General features: G+C 37.6%; 1 protein-coding gene across 3 annotated transcripts; it reads right to left on the bottom strand.

Annotated features, from left to right (window-relative positions):
• Positions 1 to 438: 438 nt before the first annotated feature.
• Positions 439 to 21188, bottom strand: HEPACAM2 (HEPACAM family member 2). 3 transcript variants are annotated; one of them, XM_057432775.1, is made up of 10 exons: positions 20797 to 21188; positions 17584 to 17934; positions 16350 to 16634; positions 10254 to 10550; positions 7737 to 7862; positions 7628 to 7652; positions 7468 to 7505; positions 6102 to 6175; positions 4171 to 4283; positions 439 to 910 (listed from the first exon to the last, which is right to left on the bottom strand). In XM_057432775.1, exons 1-10 carry the CDS (start codon positions 20864 to 20866, stop codon positions 901 to 903), a joined length of 1389 nt encoding a protein of 462 aa, XP_057288758.1. In that variant the 5' UTR covers positions 20867 to 21188; the 3' UTR covers positions 439 to 900. The 3 variants fall into 3 exon arrangements, 2 of the variants coding, with proteins under 2 accessions (XP_057288758.1, XP_057288759.1); XM_057432776.1 differs by lacking the exon at positions 439 to 910 and having other exon boundaries at positions 4167 to 4283; XR_008975292.1 differs by lacking the exons at positions 439 to 910; positions 7468 to 7505 and having other exon boundaries at positions 4209 to 4283.
• Positions 21189 to 21576: the final 388 nt, after the last annotated feature.

The raw sequence follows: 21576 nt of genomic DNA, 5'->3' as shown, positions 1-21576 counted from the left end.
CAGACACCTGCCCACAGAAGCTTCTGAAAGAGCATTCCTCTGTTTACGAAGGGACTTGTAGCACACTTTCAGCAGAGTCAGACTGGTTTTATTTGCACTGGGGAATTACAACTTTTAAGCATAAATAACCTGAACATTCTGCAGCTTGCAGAATTTACTCAAATATTACTGGCTCTTCTAGTCAATAGTTAACAGGCTTTTTTATGGCAAATAGAAAACCAGTTTAAATGCAAAGGAAACAATTTAATGAGAACATACTATATTTGAATAATATACAAGTGTACATTTTAAAACTGTAACTGCCTGGCAGATCAGTTTCTATGTTTGTAAATTGAAAGATAATGTTACATTAAATGAATTAAAAGAATTACTCTATTTAAAATCCCAAATGTATTTTGCAATCTGATATATTGCATTTATTATGATTCCTTCTTGCCAGCTATGGAGACCTTCTCTTGTAAAACTCAACCCCAGTGAAAAACACCCATACACAATTTTTGCCATTTTTTAAATAAAACAAGCATGGGAAGTGTCTTGGGCCTGATTCCTCACTGTGCCTCCCACCCATTATTGTAATGAACCAAATAGGTTTTATACTGCAGTTTTTAAATTGTCTCTTTATCTTTTGTATTCACAAAAAGGAAACACATGTAAGGAATGAAAAACACCATATTTTTCAATAAACTATTCATTAACAGGAAACAAGCAAAGAAAAAATTAAAAATGGGTAATTTGGAGTACCCAAAGGAAAGGGATTATCAGTCTGAAGAGAAACTGCTGTTTGAAGAATAGCTGGCATAAGCCTTTGCCATTCTTGGAGTTGTTGGCATTTCGTTTCAATATATAATAAAGAAGTCACAGTCATATTTTCAGATGCTTTGATTTCCTGTTCCTGTATCTTCATACACGTCTAGGAAAGAACACATATATATGTATTTATATATATATAAATCAGTTGTCCACAATGATGTCTTTCTTTTCTTTAAAAAACACTATTGCAAACCTATAAACAAGCCAGCAGTTCTAAACACAAAAGTAGTTTTTCAGCCTGAATGACAGTTTTGGGGCATTTGACTGAATTTTTAGTATGTGTAAGAACTAGAGCTGTTACACATACTAGAGATCTTACGCATCTTGAAAAGATAGGATGGGTCTCAGCCATAAGTAATATAATGGCTAATATCCCACCCCACGCTGCTGCTTTTTCAGTACAGATATTTCAAGTTGCTCATATGTTATCAGCGATAATGTACCGGAGCACCTTCTATAGGGTAACGATAGGCTGAGTCAGTGTAATACGCACTACAAAGCCCGCGCTGAAATGCCTGGCAAAGGTTTGCATCCTCATTGCTCTTCAGCAGTTGGCAGAGCAGAAATTTCTGAAATGGTTAATGCTTGAACCGAGAGAAACAGCACATATGTGAGGAGAGGGAGATGATGTAAATTTATTTTCATATGATGTGAAAATGAAACCTAAGTTACAAGCAGTTTCTGCTCACAGAAGAGTTGTAAGCTGTCAGTGGTTACGTATAAAAGCTGCCTAAACTTCTTGCTCATTAACTCTTACGGCCATTTTCAGATTTCTTTCATATGTGAAAGAGCTTGTTGCCCAGTTGCTCGTTGGATTTATATTTAGCTGAAGAAATGTGCATTAAAAAACAGCTTAGAAGAGTGTGTTTAATTAAATGGTTGAGTATGTGACAGTCGTGTAACACTCTGTGACTGTTGAGCCCAAAGATGGAGCAGAACAGTTTCTTTAAAAGCTGATGTTGTGTTTTCCCTTTGATTATTTGGAAGAGCAGGGGAGGCACATCTGCAAAAGACTTTTGTGAACAGGGACTCATATCACCATGCAAATGTAAAAGCGCAAATCCAGCTATCATCTCAGCTCATTTTTTTTTTTACTGCAATTAGGGTATTAGTCTGTCAAAACCAAAGAGAGTTTAAAATAGCTTCCAGCGGTATTTTTACTTTATAGAAGCTGGGCCACATCTAAAAAGTTGTAATTATTCAGAGTGTCAGAGGCATATGTGCATGTGTGGATGAATGGATAAAAAGGTTGATAAAAACATAAGGGAAAGTTGAAAGGAAAAGCTATTTCCATAGTGCCAGGCATTCTCTAGTCTGTGAATTTCCTGGTACTGTCACCGGGATTTCTAACAGCAAGAGAGAGACCATTAGCTAACACTGCAGAAATTAGATTCAAAGAGAGGATCTGGAAGATTCTCAGACTTAAATCTGAGAAAGAAACTGTTTTTATTACTTTTCTTTGCACATTAATTCTAACATATTTATGACGCTAGAGCAGTTCCAGTTAGAACCACTGTGAATAAGAGTAAAGTGATCGCTTTACCAACAAACCTGTTTGGTGCCCATAATATCAATTCTTTTGGTGTTTACAAAGAGAAATTCCTGCCATAAGCAGAGTGCAGGCAAGTTCTTTATAAGTTTTCCCATGAATGTTGCTGATTACTGTACAGATGGCTGCATACCAAGCCTGTGGGATCCATCCATAAGCAATAATTACTTTGCACTATAGGAGTTTGGAATTACTTTCCCAGCTCAATTCTCAATTCTGTGGTGTTTTGTTTTTTCCTCATATGGAATGCTGAAGCATCCTGCTGCAAGTATCAGTATCGACTTAGCTGGCATTTATTTACTACTTAGAGTGCTCCTTTGTAGCACATCAGGAATTGGAAAATTCATGAAAGTGGTCTTTCTAATCTGAGAAGTTTACCCATTATCATGTCTAGCAGATTTTATTAGTGAAAATTTTGTTCTTACGTTTCTTTTTTTAACATCTTGATGTATGAAAAAAGCAGCAAAATGGGTTTATGCAAATGAGTCCTTCCCAACTACAGAATATGTTTTGCAAAGTTTGAGTCAAAATCCGAGCTGTCACAAAGTTCAAGCTACCTTTGCTTTGAATTTATTCCTTTTTTAAAGGCGTAATGTACTTGTGAGAAAGTTGAGAAAGAAGACATGTAGGAAGAAGAATAAGAAAAGTTTTACTTTATGAATGCTGTATTTTACATCTGGTTTAATAATCATCTTAAGTTTCAAAGTGAGGAACTCCAGAGCAAAAATGTCATTACTAATTCATTATTGCTTTCTCACTGATCAGTTTGCTTTTACAAGCATAGTTGCATGTTTGCACACATAATTTGGACACATAGTTGAAGATGAAACCTGCACAAAGTTTTTAATAGTGTAAATACTGAATGCTAATGCAGTCACATAAACATTATCATTATTCAGCCAACTGATTAATATATTGGTAAGAGTGTGTGTTTTCAACCACAAAAGAATGAGAACACATCATAAAAACATGGAAAATGTAATATAAAAGGCTTGTTACCAAATAGTCTTGTGTGCTGTTCTTGATTTGTAAGAAAGGCTGTCGATATTGACAACAGGTTTATGGCAGCTGTACTGCAATTACAGAAACTTTACAGTGTATTCACTCTTCTTATGCCAAGTGCTGTGAAGTAGGTGATTTGAACAAAACCAGGACTACCAGACACTAAATGCATAAGCACAACGTTCTGTGGTCTTTCTGGTATTTAACTCAGCAAAAGTGCTTCTGTGGAGTTCCCAGGCAGGGTACTGCAGAACAAGAATCCTTTTCCTCTAAACCATTAGTTAAGATACAAATGAAGACATCGCTCACTCAGGTGACTGAGCACTGTCCATTAGTATCTCAATGACCATTTTAACAACCAATGGTTACTGATCAGCTGGCCAGTTTCAGCACTACAAAAAAAGCCCTCTTACTCTACTTGGCACATGGCTGGCAGGCCTGGAAGCTGTACTGCTGATTAAGCTGCTTTGATTGATGATTTAACCTGCTCAGTGGAAAGTGCTTGATGTCTCAGTGCTGTGATATTGTAGCCTCTTAAAACATTTGGGAATTTTCATTTGAAATTGTCTGAAGATCTCAGCTTTTTTTTTTTTTTTTTTCACACATGATGAAACAACAGACTGGAGTATTAAGGAAAAAGTAGGGATTGAATAGGAAACAGTGGAGGAATTGATGTGGCTCACACCTGTTTTCCTTCTTCACTCTACTCTCACTGGAATCAAACACCAGCTACCAAAATGTAAATTGTTCTGGTTGCAAAAGTATTTTTCTTTGAGCTACCACATAAATGCACAGAGCCTCTAACTTACTGTTGACGGTCTTGTTTCAGCTGGTCTGGAATATGCTGAATAACTTCATAAACTGTACTAAGCATATCCTGGCCTGGAACAAAGTCAGAGCCATGAACAGTTTGACTTGAAACCTAGAAGTAGCAAAGAGTATTCCTACTGTAAGTACAAATGGGAAAAGAATCAACAGAATTTAAACTCATAACTGCCTTTTTTTTCTAACTTTTGCCTATGAATGCCTTGCGTATGGGTTTAACAGTTCATCTGCCAGTTTACATTTCATTTTGATTAAGTTGTCATCACGTTTATAGTAACACAAGCAATAGTTTTAAATTCAATCAGGATCTTAGATTTAGGATGCAGCTCTTGCATTTAATACAGTGAGTATTTCATATTAGTGTACCAAAAGTCAAGGAAGGAACATTTAACAGAGAGAAGCAAGAAAACAGATAATAAAAAGGAGAAAATATCCAGGGAAAGGGTTCAGCATGAAACTCCCACCAACATGTCAAAGAGAGGGAAATGAAAGGAATTTCCATAAATGAAGTAACATGGAAATGTCATTGTTCAGTATGTTAACTATACGAATCTGTTCTTATGTTAATATGAACCTCCAGTTCTTCATTATCTCCACTTATTAATTTTTTTTCCTTTTTCTGCTAACTGAAATGAATCAGTGGATCAATGCTGACTTTATCTGCAATGCTGTAAATCTGAGTAACAATGTAAATCAGTGGAGTTTCTCCCATTTCTTGCAATTTTACTGGATTTAATTGCTTGTGCAACCATTCTGTTGTCCTTGTTACTTTTTTGTCCCTCCTGACCTACTAATGGCCTGATTATGTAATAATGTGACTTTTTGATATGACCAGCCTAAGGGGTATCACAGTGTGTTTAAGGCTGTGATGATTTAGGGCCTGATCTCCATGCTCAGTAGGCCTTCTACGGTCACAAATTTTACAGATACAGTCCACCTCCTCTGTTTTCTTGAAGCCTTTTATTTCTGCTGCTGTACAAGTATGTCCTCTCCACTAACCTTTATGATAGCACTGCAGCCCTAGAAGTTTCTATTTCAATCATCTAACCCCAGCAAAGGGTTTATTAATCTATGACTATCTTTGCTAATACATCATGTATTATGCTAGCTAATCATAATAACAAAACAGGTAAGACTGCTAATGTGACCCTGTCTGATCATATTTTAAGACCTCTTCCTTACCTGACCATATGGATGTGCTCCAAAGGTCCAAGATTGTATTGCCAGAAATTTTTTCTAGCAGAGGGAAAGTGCTAAATTTTATGGCCCTGTTTCTCATTTTTTCTTTGTCCTTTTACACACCACATCAGAATGATCTCCAACTGCTATACAGTAATGTCAGCAAAGCCACAATGCAGAGAAGTAGCATATGTAGCAGGATTCTTCTGCTAGCAAAATTTGTGTGCTTAAATCCTCCCCCACAATACATGAAGCTAACAAAATAATTCTTCTGAAAAATAGCTAAGCTTTAGTTCACATGTTTTTAAAGTGAAAACTTTAAATACCCCCTTGAGGCTTTCCTCCACTGCCAGAGTTGTATGTTGCATGAGCAGCAACATTATGGTCAAGGGAGAAAATGGCATCAAAATATTTTATTTGCTTGTGTGACACAAGTGGTTCAGTGCTTCCTATCTACACAATACTACTAATATTCTTTTAATATAGGGTAGATGAAGTGAGATTGTTGTCTTTAGAGGGTTTTTTTGTTCCTTACTGTATGATGTTGATACAAGTACTAAACTAATAACACAGTAAAGAAAGAGTAAGTACTAGGTAAACAACAGCCATGAATACGGTGTAATAGAGACCAGCAAAAAGCAACAGAGCAAACTGACAGAAGGATTCTAGTACAGATATTTAGTACACCTTAAGAAAGAGAAATGAAACCATCAGTTTATGATGTAAAATCACCTACCCTAGAACCACTGGCAAGATCAGGAATAGCCACAAATTCATATATTCCAAAATCATCCAAAGCACTTTCATGTCCTAAAGTTAGAACAAACAAACATGAAAAAAGGTATTGAGGTGTAATATGAACGTGGAAAATCATGACTGGTAAAGCAACTTGGCCTAATTTTTGAAACATCCAAATATTAGGTGTTTGATCTGCTTTAAACCACTTCCCTGCCAAGCTCCAAAGCTGGCGTGGATAGATTCAGGACAGCTGCACAGCAGCATGCACAGTGCTTGGCACCTTGGGCCAAGTGAGGAGCCTCCTGTAACCTCAGTAACAGTTTGGTACAGCCGTTGGAACTCTCTTTGCTGGAAGGCTAAACAGACTGATTTACTTGTATTTCCCACAGAAAATAGGCATAATCCATAAACTCAGCACCGTAGTGAGGCAGTACCACCTGAATCTTTTATAATGCTGAGACTAAAAAAAGGGGAATGTGATACTAATAGGTGCTACATTATTAAGCCAGTTGACAAACTGTATCTGGGACTTCAGATACAACTTGTAGTGAGGGTGGGAGTCTCTTTCTCTACCCTCCAACTGTCCAGATCTGAGACTCTTAGCTGTCTCTTGGGCATCACTCCACAACAAAGGCTGCAACACTAAAGATGGTGCTGAGATTTACTCCTCCAATACCACTTGCTAGAGTCAAGGAGCCTCTGTGATCAAGTGAAATTTTTACGTACCTAAGCTTCGTATACTTCCCTACCCTCTTGTATGCAGCAGCTTATGGCCTGCTCTGATGCTTTGGTAGGAAGCAATGTGAGTAAAAGTGCTACCCTTAGAAAGGATGGCCAGGCTCCAGCCTCCTTGTGCAGGATCATGTGGGAAGGATTGTGGAGGGAAAAGAGGCAATGAAAAAAACACACTGGGTCCTGATAACATAGAGAAATGTAGTACTGAACATGGTAGAGGCTAAAATGTATATACTGTATGGTTATATTTTTATCTTACAATTTTGATATCAGTTGGTGCCATGAACATTTAGAATTGTGATCCTCCCATGCTGTATCACCTCTCACTATCCCATAGTAACACTAATTGACCTCATATTGGTGTGAAGAGTGGAATAGAAGTGATCCTAATACCAGAATAAGCAGCTAGATTTCAAGACAAACAGAGTATGTGCTGCTGTGAACTCCAGGCATGTACTAAACTCACAATGACCTGTTGCCATTTTGGTTTTATCTTAAGTAAGCTAGCACAGAAATATGCAACCCAAGTTAAAAACACACTTCCTTTTCTTTGCTTCTTGCTTTTTTATGTGGAGATGCCATTTTTCTGCAGGAATGGATTACGCTCATGCTTCTTTTATTAGCATTACCTGAAAATGTATGCGCCTTTCTGTAATCAGCCTCTGGCCTAGAAAACATAAACATGTTTTTCAGTTTGATGTCATAAGCCAAGGAAAGAAAATTAATATAAAAAAAATTGCAATTCTCTTGATAGAAATGACTTGACATAAGAATTATTTATTTTTTTACCTTCTCTGCAGCTTCTGTTGTATCACTGAAAAGAAGAAAAAAAGAACTATTATTCTTTTTGCCCTAATGGTCCAAAAGAAGAGCTGGAGCGTACTTAACTTTTACATACCTTTATGTGGCTGGTATCTTTTCCATATGAATAAAAAAGCCATAGCTAGGATCAAAAATAATGAAATTCCTGTTATTACTGCAAGAGATGACAGAGATTTTCCCTTCTGGGCCAGCTTTTCCAATCCTGTGACAAAGCAGATGAGTACTGTATTTAGTCTCTTGTTCTGTACAATGTGGTACAATGACACTGAAAAATACACCTTTTGAAATTCATCTGAACCTAGTAAACCTGCACAGAGATACAAAATAGATATACAATTTGGGTTTGTGTGAATTGGTAATATTTCCTCCCTCCCACCATATCTCCTGAACTGGAAGAGCAATGATACGCATATGAGTCCAGAACTGGTTGGCACGTAGAGCTAAATGAAGGTCAGTAAATGTAATTCACAAATTGCAGCATCGCAAAAAGGAGACGCATATTCTAATTTTAGGCATAGAGAAACTGAACTACCAAAAAATTAGGTGACACTTACGTGAGCAGTTTGTGCTAGATGGGAGAGAACTCCTCCTAGCTGTAGGAGCGGTAGAGTATCAGGGGATAACTGAACTACTGTGTTTTTTCTAAAGATTTTCAGATCACTGACAGTTTGGTTACTTATCAAATCCCATCAGAAGTCAATAAATTATGTTTATTTGTATTCATATCTAAATATATCCAAAGTATTTTTTTCCTCTGCTCAGATAGTTATGCATTAGCAGCAGTTTTCCAGCAGGATTTACTGACAGAACACAAGCACCATATGTATATAATTACATATACAAAAGCACGTGGAAAGCATTTGCGTAGAATTTGCAAATACAGCAATGTAAAAGTTAGGAAACACCAGACATATTTTCTTCTGCCCTCTCAGTTTCCTCCTTTAGCTCTGAATCATGCAGAAAACCATGTAATTAAAGGCCATGTCACAATCCATACAGGTAAATTAATGTTGTGTATTTGTCAGCAGCAGCTTTATTAATCAATTCAAATATGCATTATTTAGCTGGATATGTTTCCAGTACTTGGATGAACTTCTGTGCAGAGAGCTAGCATTGCTCACATCTACCTACACCTCTGTGTAATTCACCAGCAGTTTGCTGGCTGCATGTGCACCTGTTGTACCAAAGATTAAATATGTGGATTTTAAACCAGACACATCCCAAAGGTATGGGATTTCCTGATGATTTTTAGCATTAATTAGGCTGCTGTTTATAGCATGATATAAGTGACTTTCAGTTCCTTAGGTGGGGGAGCTGTGTAAGGTCTTCTGAAATACCAGAGTTCCTGTTGCTGCTGACAATGGGGTTTCCAGTATTTTGAAAGGCACAGTCCAGTCTCTATATCTAGGATTATGGGGACAGGGAAAAGGGCTCTGGAATAATACACATAGTCTTTGCATTTTCTTTCACCAATAACCACAATGCTTAGTTTTAAAGTACAGTTTTCTCAATGTAAAACTGTAACTCATCTTCCTTCGAGCATAGAGAAAGCCATGGATTTGTAATGAGTCCATTAAGTCAGCCTGAGTGATGGACATCTGCTCTCCTTGTTTACTTGACTAACAAATGGCTGAACTCTTTGTTCTGCACAAGTGAAATTGCTTTGTTAAATTTTATAAAAGGCAACATAGTCTATCTATCTTATTGAACATTAATAGCATACATTCCTTATCTGAAAATACTTGTATTGATCTGTATTAGCAAGAGGTAGCCGACTTCCTCCATATCTTGTTCTTTGATGTACGCTTCTGGAGGCTTCCTGTAAAACTGCTCTGTTGCTGTTTAACATGATCTGATACAGGAACTAATGTTATAATTCATGAGAAATAAAGGTGTTCGTTCAGTGGAACCTAGGAGTCAATTCATAGATTCATAAATACGACAGTGAAATAATTTTTATGAATAGATTGTAATAAAACTACTGCATTGTTATCATACACTAAAACTAAGGTTCTTGTAATACAGAACCATACTGGTAAAATATTAAAGACCTTCATTGCTGGTGAGTCTGCACCTGGTTATTTTAGTCAGTGATGTATGCTGAAACTATCCCGTGTACTGGCGAGCCCCAGGGCTCACAGCTCCTGAAAGCTGTGGGACTGCGAGCCTTGGACTAAATCTGCCCTGGGGAGGGAAGGCTTACCTCAGCATTCAGCAGATTTCCGTACCATCCTCTCCATTAATCTTCATCATTTTTAAAGGCAAAAAGTAAGAAAGAGAGTAAGAGACATACCATTCTGCCATGTTACTTGATCAGATAAGGTTTGCCTACCGAGAAAGTTTTTCTGCTCAAGGGATAAAGTTCCAAATGGCCAAATATATTTTAGTGTCAAACTCCCATAAAGCTTCAGCATCTTGGTGGGTCTTGTCCCAAGCCATGTCACATGGTAAGGAAAACCAAGATCCCACTGAAAGGCCAAAATCCCCTTTGCTACATTGTTGGCAAGACCTAACTTCTGATACATATTCTCTCTCTAAGAATTATTTCCTTTTTCTGGGCTTAATAGTTGCAGCAATGATTTAATGTTCTTACCTACAGAAGTAACAACAACTGTGAAATGAGTTTCATCTCGTTTTCCAGTCACATTGTTGAAAGCGCGGCACATGTAATCTATTGTCTTCTGGGCCACTTTATCGGATACAACTTCCAGGTGGGGCCCGTATTTGATGACATGAGTGGTATTGTCAGCCCTTTGAATCCATGAGTAAGTATTTGGTGGGTTTGAATCTGCTGAGCAGTCGAACAGTATAACTTCTCCCATGTCCACTGTAAACACTGCCCCTATATTCAGACCTTTATCTGATTTAACCCTAAGTCCATAAGGTCCATCTGCATTGAAAAAGGAAAGAAAAAAAAACATAAATAAAGAAAACACAGTGGAAAAAAATAAAATAAAAGCATATAATTTAACTTTAAATAAAAGCATATACCTAAACTTAGACTTTTTAAATTAGGCTGGCCTTTAGAATGTCTGGCATTGGATTCAAGCATTTCAATTAAAAGGCTTTCAGTTCAAGAACTTGATCTGTACTAGGTTTATGTCAGACTACACCCACTGAATACTGATCTAATCACTGTTTAGGGAAAAAGCACAGGTCTATGCATTGTTCAGTATGATAAAAAGAACAAAATCTGAAAACAGTTTGAAAAGCTGTGGAGTAAAGGAGCAGGTATTCTTCAGGGGCATATTTGACCCTTTCTATTTAAATGCCAAACTTATTGGTATAAGTAATTACTCTGCACATTTAAGTGAACAAATTAGCCTTGAAATATATAAATATTCACTGTAATACTTTGCAGTATAATAACTATTTGGGCAACTATCCTGCAGGTATCCTAGATTGCGGTGGGCCTTAGATAACTTCAGAAAAAGTTTTCTATGAATGCCTGCTAAAACAAACTTAAAACTTCCTGCCCACTTTAGTAGCCTTGTACTATTTTCAACATCTAGGTCATTTCAGATCACGGAGATTTTATATCTTTACATGTTAAAATCTATTTTTACAAGAATTTGATTATAGAAATTAATGTAGCAAATATAATAATCAAAATGTGCCTTATTAAATTGCCTTTTCCAGTCAAAAAAACTAATAATTTTAATGTTGCTTATTCCCTAAGGGCTTACATGCATAATTAAAAAAGCACAGACCTAATAATGACAGAAGCCAAAAGAAGAAAACATGCAGAACATCCTTTTGGTAGGATCCCTGAAGTTCAGTGAAGGGGCTGACAAATGCCTCACACAGAATGGCATTTCAAAAAGGTAAGTCAGTATTATGTCCATGGTACACAGTTCAATCAGGTAATATTTCCACCTTCCTACAGTTGTCTGGAAGCATTAAGATAATGTAGCTGAGTTGGGATGGGAAATTCCCTCCGACATGAAGTGGCACTGTAACATTTCAGGCTGTTTTTCATCAGGAAATTCAGGCTGATGTTAGACCTTCCTCTTAACATGCACACTTCTATTTATTGCCTGTCTTATTTTTATGAGACTGATTTATTCTTCAGGAACACATAGGCAAACAGCATGCAGCACAAAACAGGCGCTTTGTGTGTGCCTTTGGGACTTTTTTGTGAAGGCTTAGACAAGACAATGCAGACTATCACACCATGACCTCAGTTTAGTCCACCTTTAGCCAAATATCCACATTTCACAACCTAAACTTGTCAAACTTTTTTATTTTCTCTACTTACTTCTTAGCTGTAAGCTTTATGCAGTCTCATTTTAAGGAAGGCCTAACATCATACATAATATTTACTTGGGAAATGCAGTACGGAGTCACTTCAGCATGAATTACTGCTGCTCCCACCTACACTGTGGGGGCCATTCTGAAGAACTGAGGCATCTGGGCTCCTACTTCATAGGCTCTGCAGTTCCTGAGTTATTTGCTTTACTGTATCCAAGAGCCAGCTGACCCTGTAATGAGCATTTCTGGGAACTGCAGACCTATCACCACTACTTTGGCTTGGCAGACCTCACTCAGCTGCATGTTTCAGGGGACAGGAGCCCCTCTAGAACACCAGCTTCTCTCAGGAGCTTGCCTGTCACAGGTATTTACTTCCTTTTTTTCAGATGGGAAAGGAGAGGGATGTACTGAACTTCGACTATTTCATAACTGAAAGTAAAACCTCTCATGCACTATTTATAGGCAGAAACATGTTTTTTTTTTCTTTTCAGAGTAATTCAGTGGTTCCTCATATCCAACTTTTCTTTCTTAGAAGAATTAGCTTTTTTTTTTTTCTCACTGATAATACAACCCTTGATATAAGTGAAGAGAGATTAATGGTAAGAATAGCTGACTGGTCTCTGTGCCCTCTCACTATAGGGGAAATTTGCCCCAGCTTGCAAAAGAATCAGAACTAACTTCTGCTTTTTTATCAGTATCGTAACAGTGTAGTACAGATAACACTTAACACCATAACTACACTTCGTGTGAAAGCTCCAAATTGAAATAAATCATTCTAAAAACACTGAGGCACACTGGCTGGGAAAGTACATTTGAAACAAACAAACAAACAAAACAAGAGTTTTCTTAAGAAATAGTTAAATCTTAGCAAAGTCTGAAAAGTGGCATTCCTTGAGGAAATCAACACAAGCATTGGGTAAACCTTCTGCTTCGCCTGGATCTATCTTTTGCCTCTCCTGGGCATCACATACATTGGGATCCCTGACTGCTGGGTAGCTGAGGGACATACATGGCTTCAAGGATAATTCTAAAAGGCAGGTAATTAACCATTTCCTCTCTAGGACTGAATATATTCTATCTCTGAGAAGTCCCAAGGAAGGAAATCCCACTTAGTCTGCTAAATTCAACTCCATCAGCACAGTGCAACAGTTTCTGATGCAGCCTCCATGACAATAATTTGTTTCTGGGTCACGCTAATTTAATAGTCATGTTCTTGGGTGCATTATCACCACAGCTAGAGGGGAAGCAGAATAATATTAATGTGAAACGAAGAACAAAGCACTTTTGAGTCTCAGTCAAAACACAGTGACAGCCTTCATGGATCCCTTAGTTCTACTTCTCCTTTCTGGTATCATTCTCAACAGAAAGCTGCCTCTTGTCTCAGTAAAGCCAGTTAACTAAATGACTTGTAAAATAATAAATCATCTGTTCTGAGTAACAATTTACTGCTCTGTGGGAATATTTCCAATTGCTTCTATTGCCACGAGGCTGTTACTGTTTCCAAGCAGATGGCAGGTATTTACTGTGGTTGACCTTTTTTTTATCACCTCCAGTAACTCCCCCGCAGCAATGACATATGGTACATAGAGATCCCGGGGCCTGCTCTAGGTCATTATTGACAACTGGGAGCTGGGAGACAAACTACCCCTCAGGGAGAGGTTGCACTGTCTTACATGACCTCGTATAGCTCAGGAAGTAAGACTCCAACTCCCATCACCAGCTTGGATATGGACAGTAGCGCAAGAGTTGCAGTCTTTCAGCAGTGCATTGTTTTCTCTAAATTTTTTTTTTCCAAATTTTAAATTATGCACAAAGAAAATCCTCAGTTCTGATGAAATAAAAAGGATATTCTGAAAATGCAAATACTTTTAATGATATTTCCGCATGTGGAGAAAATCTGAGCCTCAAAGATTTTGGCACATACACAGACTTTCTGAGCTGGATATCACAATAATTCAAACAGCAAAAGGTTCCAGAAATGTGGACACTGAAGTAACTTTTAGATTTCAAAGTTCTGCTAAACAATGGCTCAAAAATAGGTTTTGAGTTTAGATCTTGGACAGATTTTTCAAATTTTCCAGAAAATGCATTCACTTGAGTGAGGGAGAAGGGAGGAAGCAGTACGGGAACCGCAGATGAAGGGCACGTACTTTGTCAGAGCAAGTGTCCCAGACAGCCATCTGTGGGGCCAGTCCTGTGTGGAACAGGACTGAAATGTGGATGTTGAACAGGCTGTGCCACAAACAAAAGGAGCAGTCTGAAAGGTAGCGAGAGCGGGAGATATTTTTCTAGCCTGACCTGATTTAGTTGCATTGTAAGAAGGCTGCCAGGTTGTGCTGGACAGAGTGTCCCCGAGTTTTGTGCAGGTATTCTTTGAAGAGAGAGGTGTACAAGGCCCAGTCATAGTTCAATAAAGTGAGAAAAGCAGTAGAGCCAGGGCATTCATAGACATGCAGCTTTCATTCTTAGCACTTTCAGCACCTAAGTGAGCTGAGATTGTGACTACAAAAGCAGGCATTTAAAACCCTGCTAACTTAATGTTTTGCTTTTTTTTTTTTTTTTTTTTTTTTCTTTTATTACTGCAGTAATGAAAAGTTAAAGCTCCATCAGTGCCGGTAATTTCCTTGTAGAGCATTTTTCATGATTCTTCTGTCTAATGTGATGGAAGCTCAGTTCACATCTGCCCTGTTCATGACTCTCTGCAGCAGCTTATTCACCTTCATGTCTGCATTGCCGTCAGTTATATAAGCTGCACCTAAGGGATAAGCTCTTGTCTATAAATATCCTTGTTAGCCTTTGCTAATTTAGGCAGTTTTTTCTCTTCTCCTGCTGCGGTGTAGAGACCCATACACACACTTCAAATGCAAGACACCCCCTTACCCAATTCTTACAAGTTGTAATTAAAAATAAGTAGCAGATGTATAATCAGAGATGAAAGGGGAAGGAGGAAAATATGACATAGTAAGAGGTGTAGATTCTGAGTATGCTAGTGGTGCAGTCACACATCTAAGGCATGGTCTCCCTATGAGCTGCCAGCTGCCAGGACCTGGCAAAAGCAGGAGTGAGCCCCAGCCCTTGGCTGGACAGGAATCCTGTTCTAGCCCTTGCACTGTTCCATCCACACTGTGCCATTGGGTAAACTGGTTATGTCTGAACAGGGCTGGTGGCAAAGTAGGTCTGACTTGTCTGATTCCAGCTCTCCTCTGAGAAGGCCAGTTTGACTTCTGAGGATTAGATTGTGGTAAGGTCATGTACATAGCATGTGCTATTTGCAAATCTTGGAGGCACTGAGAGCTGATGTTACAGGAGGGGTAAGGAAGAAAATGAGGGTGCCCTCTTTAAGATTAAAGTATTATTGTTGAATGCTGATTAAGCCAATCTTCTGTTTTCTCCAACTCATTTAATTCATTAACTCAATCTACATTCACAGTTTATCAGGTGCTTTCATTTCCTGTCAAAATATATGGCTAGCTTATGGCTTACTCTTCTGCCAACATTGGCCTTTATGCAACTCTTCTTGCTCCCTCATGTTTCCCATTTGATGTGGAGAGCAAATACTCCTTTAGGCTCTGATTTTGCTAAACCAGACTGAGTTCTACAGGTCTCTTCTCGATTCCTTTCTGTGCTGTTTCTTTCCAGTTTGAAATCTGTGCTCTGGGATGTGCAGGGACTGCACGCAGTATTCTACATGTGGCCTCATCTTCTGCATGCCATTTCCTTGTTGGAAGTATCTTGCCAACACGCCCTAAAGTTACCTATGTCTTTCTCATACCTTAATCACACTATCACTTAACAGACACCTTGTGACAGCTCGATCACCCAGGTTTACTACCTCAGTTATTTCCTAACATATCTCCATCTTACCAGCAGAAGTTCATGTTTTTTATTCTCTAAATGTGGATGCCCATTTATTTTTACTAAAAAATTTCATACCAGTCCTATTACAGAGTCATTCAGTCCTCCTAGTTTAATGTCACAGGTGACCTTCATTGAGATACTCCCAATCTTTATGCTGATGTCATTAATGAGGTATTAAAAAAGGCTGGACTCAAAATGATCTTGAGGAAAACCATTAATACCAGTCCTTCAGCCTGGTAATTCCTGTACTTAGCTTTTTGACATTCTTTCCTGTCTCCATTTTAAACAATATTTCCATGTATACCCATCTGATGATTATTTTTTTTTCCTTTGAGTCACATGTCCTCCAAATCTGAAGATATCTGTACTGTGGAATTCTTGAAGTTCCTGTTTGAATTCTGCAGTTCAGACTTTCTTCACAACTATGTAACAATTAAAGCTGTTACAAACAAGCTTAATTCGAATATAAGCTCACATATAATGTTGACTCAACTGTTTTCTTCCTGTTTCCACAGTTAGAGGCACTCTTTCCAGCCAGATCATTTATGCAAAGGTAATTATGAATATTTCATATACTCACAATATATGGTGGGTGCAATTATCTCACTTTCCATTGCACTGACAGGGTTAGATACCAGACAGCTGTAATTCCCAATGTCTTCTTTTACAACAGGAACAATTAGAAGTGTAGCATTGTTCGATGAAAAGGTGTAATTAGGGCCAGCATGGAGAGGCTTCCCATTTTTCATCCACTGGTAAACTACCCTTGTACCTTTAGCCATGGTACATTTTAAGGTAATATTCCCTACATACTCCACTACTCCTGAAGATGGTTCAGTATGTACAATTGGCTTTGTGACAGGAACTGTAAAATAAAGTGATACAGAGTTGTAAAAGTGACAAGCCAGTATATTACAGTTTTCCTTGTCAAGATGATATAAATAGCAGTCAACATTCTCCCCAGAAAGTACTTGCATTTCAAATTTTATTTATTAAATGTGGTTAAAAAAGAAGGCTGAATTCTCAGCTGGTAACTGTAAGAATTGTTCTGGAATATAAATATTATAAATATTATAAATTTATATAATATTATATATAAATATAAAGCTAGACTGTATATACTGGTACGAGGACAAGGGCTGCAGTCAGGTGTATAGTGACCTCTAGCTCCTACCTCATAAGCAAATCCCTGAGGCCACAGAAATGAAAAGAGTGCAAAGCATGACTGCCCACAGCTCACTGTGGCTGCCCACAGCTTTGCTGACACTGGGCACTGCTGAAATACACTGTCAGTCCAGATGTGAGGATGACTGCAAACTGGGATGGGTATGGGAGTTAAATGACAGCTACAACTTTGGCATGACACCATGCAATTCTTTTCATTATTCCAAGCCCAACAGTTTCAGGGCTCCCTCTGTATAATCCATAAACTACAGTAGCCTCCTGACATTCTTTTAGATCATTCTTTTTTATTCCTCCCCCTGCTTTTTTTTTTCCCTCATGATTGGGAGCACAGCAGAGCCTTATGAAACCTTATTTTTTATAAGTTTCTCTAATTTCACATTGATGGTTTCTCTACCTCTTTAATTTTTTACATATGACCCAGAGACATTAGTCAATACATTAATTTTGTTTAAAGTTGACATATTTTAGCATTCCCTCCAGCAGCACTAGACGACAACATAATTGTTAGTATTTATTAATGTATGGTTGCATCAAATTATCCAGTATTGTAACTGGATACTAAGAAACAGAACTTTAAAACTATTGCTATTTTATTTTCAAAATGAAGATACTACATTTTACTAACTTACCATCAACAGCTACTTGAATCTTTTGACTGGCAGTTATTGTCCCATTTCCACGGACATTGACTTTTACAATATAATTGCCCTCATCAGTGATACGCAATGGATGGATCATCAAAGATGCATTCGGTGGTATGAGAGTAAACTTGTGCTGGAATTCCAAGTCTGGCACTACTGTTTGATTTACAGAGCCAAGCAAGTATTTTGGATTACTTTGGGGTCCCTCAAAAAGCCAAATTATCTGTATTTCAGAAGCTGTAGCATTGAAATTGTAGTCAACAGTAAGATGGAGTGGTTGCCCCTCAATACCATGGACGGTATGAGATGGAACTGTCAACTTTAAGGCTGAACAAATACCTGCATAAGAATGAAAGAACAAACAAATAAGCAAACCCAAACCACAAATGGAAACCCTGGAAAACTCAAATGAGAAACTGTCACAAAGATTTGTAAATGACTGGTTAAAAAATCTGTCCGTATCCCTATTCTTTCTGCATGACATTGCTCAATTTTGGGGTTTATTTAGCTGTCAGTAAGCAATTGTGCTGTAGAACAAGAAGCCAGTAACAGCTGCAGTATAATCATAAAATATGTATAACAAATATTTCTCACAGATCTGTTTGTGCAGAAAATTAGCAAAAACAGAGCAGGAATAGCAAGCAGTAGGATTACTGGTACTACCAGTATAGAAGGTACCACCATCATAAAGTAAGATAAAGAGAACTGTAAACTTGATTTCTTCTCAGTTAAAAACTGTAATTAACTTTGTTCCATATGATTCATGGGGAAAAGTGGCTCCATGTAACAGCTTGGAAAGAGACTTTGTTCTGCAGTTAAGGAAATGCTTTCAGCAAAGACCAGAGGTGGTGAGGGCAGAACTAATTCTTTCCTCTGGAGTCTGTTCAGGAGTGGCTTTGGGCGACTGAAGTTTTTATCGCTTTATCTGGGTCTGCTGGGGTGATTTCGTAGGGTGCCATCAGCATGCAGGAGATCCTCCATGACATGCAGAGTGAGGGGCAAAGCAGACTGAGGCTTGAAGAAATTATTAGATAATGGTGCTCTGTCAAAGGCAAGGGTTTTACAGAAGATCTCTTGCTTTCACAGAGATCAAATCTTTTGCAGTCTGGAATGTTCTTCATCAGAAGGGTTATTCTTCACTGAAAGGGTTATCTTCTTCACTAAAAGTGAAGGTGCCCGGGGAAGTGGTGGAGTTACTACCTGTGGAGTTACTACCTGTGGAGGTATTTAAAAGATGTGTAGATGTGGCACTTAGGGACACGGTATAGTGGTGGACTTGGCAGTGCTGAGTGGACTTGATGATCTTAAGGGTCTTTTCAACCTAAACCTTGGTTCTATGATTCTCTTCTTCCCTAATTTTGATTTTTAATTAAAACTGAAGACTGTTGGGACTAATCTTTAATTTTAATGGTGAAATCAAGCCAATATGCCAAACTCTTACTTCATTCTCATCAGGCACAAATTAAATATAATTTAAGCCTACATCTATAGCTTTCCAAATATAATATACATTTTTCCAAGACAACAGAATTCTGAAAACTAGTTTTTGTATAATGACCATTAAAGGCTGCACCAAAATGACCTCCATTTGGAGCTCAGTGATCTTTTCTTTGCTTCCATTTTACTTTGCTATCACCAGTACTGGTAAGCAAAACAGTTGTTGTTGACATAAAACAATGGCTGCAGCTTTAGTTTAAATAAGAAACTATGACATAACTTTTGAGTTTATGGCATAAACTGAAACCTGCATAGCAAGGTTTTATCATTAATTTAACAAGATCTCCTTGTCAAAGTGAATTTGGCTTCTCAACTGCTTTTCACCAGTGTTCACTCAGCTCTTCAGCTCTTCCAAAACCCCAAACTTGGTGTAAAATGTTCTAGATCAGTGACAATAGTTTTTACAATTTTTGCAAGTATATTAATTTATGCAAAAAAACCCAGACATTATGGACCAGGGAGTCTGCAGTTTAAATACCCCTATTTATACTAGGTAAGACTGAGGCATGCTCTTACCCAGTTTGGGATTTTTGTCCAAGAAAATGTTCCACTGAGTTTTGTTATTGCACCTAATTTTAGCTTCTGAGATCAATGTCTTTGGTGGGCTTGTGTCATGCCTCCAAAGCATTGATTGTTGTCATGATATAAAGTACAAGCTGCACATTTCCCATACTAAGAAACATGCACATCTGAGTAAGGGTATACAACGAGAATTCCTGGTGAACAAACATGTACTCTAAAGCATTCTGCTTCTACAGTAGCATCTCTTGTAGGATTTTAATAACAAATGTCCAATAAAGTGTTAATGTAGATAAAGTGCATATTCACTGTGTTTTTTACCACCTGGGGGTTTAATTTTTAAAGTAATCCAATAATTTTTATATAAACCTGCAATTATTATGAAACCTAAACTCGTGATGAAGTATTTAGCTCAAAATCAAGGAAACTAGGTGACTGTATATGAAGTTCACAAAGAAGGTAAAAGAAAAATTGTCCTTACACATGAATGTATAGAGGATGCACTACTTCACAGAAACAATTAAATATAGAAAAAGTCAATTACAATAGTTTGTATAAATATGTTTATCTAACATTTGATCACAGGACATTCCTGTCAAAAACCTACACTTTATCAGCCGCAAGAATAACAAATACATAACTTAGGAAAACTGCACCCAGATACCAAACAAATGTGCTATTAATGGGAAGACATTCTTCAGTTGATTGAAAGCTTCATTTAGTATCATCCAAAGTACCTTTAAATGTTAACTATAAATGTTCTATATTAACTATAAGGCATCCCAATGAAGTGGAAAATAATGTTATCGGCACTGTCTCAACATAATACATTTTTAAAGAGATGTGTAACTGTTTCTATGTAAACTTTGGTTCAGAACCTGCCCAGCCTTACAAGAACACACAATGTATATATTACTCAGTAAAATGTGACAATATGTATGCCATCTATGCCCATGTTTTATAACCAGATTATGTATAGCATTCATCTTTGTCAGCTGCTAAAACTTTATAGCTCCACACATAAACTGAGGTGACACTATCTACTTAAAAGCTTTTAGGCTACTTTCTTGATATGAAACATCTGACTATACAACAGAAATATCTTGAAATTTATAAAGATAAATTTAAAAAAAACAATTTGCATTTTCACAATGACAATCAAATATATTTCATAATGTTTCTTACCTACAAGCAGAAAATACAGTTTGCATTGTAAGTCCCAAAAGAAATTGGCTAAAGGGCTCCATGAAAGCATCCTGTCCCAGACAAATGCCACCTTCTCAGCAGTGCTAAGCCAGGGGTTGGACCTGCAGCTGCTCGTTTATTTGCTAGGGAAATCAGCAATGAGTTAACAGGCCCTATCCTGTCCCCTGCCTTATGTGATTTGAATATGTGTATACAAAGAACAAAGGGAGTGGAGCACCTGTTAGATGAGCACCCATCTTCATTGCCTCTGACTTTATCGTAACCCTCCCCTGGCAGTCGTAGCAAATACAACACAGAGTATAATAAATGGGGCACAGAATACAAAGTACATTGAATTAACAAAAATAAGTGAATGCAGCCAGTGTACAGGTTATATAAACATCCTTATTAACATCCTTTAGTTACAGTTTCATAAAAAATACCATACTAGTAGATGGTTCTGCTTATTTCAAGCTAGAATTAGTAGTCAGAATTTTCATCTTTTCCAGTGACAGCCTCTCCTTTTCTCTTATAAAAAATATTAATCAGCTACTAAAGAAAGAGCCTTGCTTACATATTTTTCCAGCACTTTCAAGCCTGTAACTTTCCAGTATTTTTTTTTTTTTTCCTTAGCATAAGCATAACTCAGCACTGGTTTTGTTCCCTATCTCTTAAATAAGATGTAACATGAAGCGTCTATCAAGCATCTTCGAACAAAAAATCCTATGGCTGGAGTGGACAGCTTACTACAGTTGTTGAGTTAGCTGCTGATTACTGTTT

Source organism: Pezoporus wallicus, unplaced genomic scaffold (assembly GCF_028554395.1).
Source record: "Pezoporus wallicus isolate ANWC-B61680 ecotype Strahan unplaced genomic scaffold, APGP_CSIRO_Pwel_v1 scaffold_2584, whole genome shotgun sequence".
NCBI classification, from domain to species: domain Eukaryota; kingdom Metazoa; phylum Chordata; class Aves; order Psittaciformes; family Psittacidae; genus Pezoporus; species Pezoporus wallicus.
The sequence above is the reverse complement of the archived record's forward strand: the minus strand, read 5'-3'. Positions and strand labels throughout refer to the sequence as shown.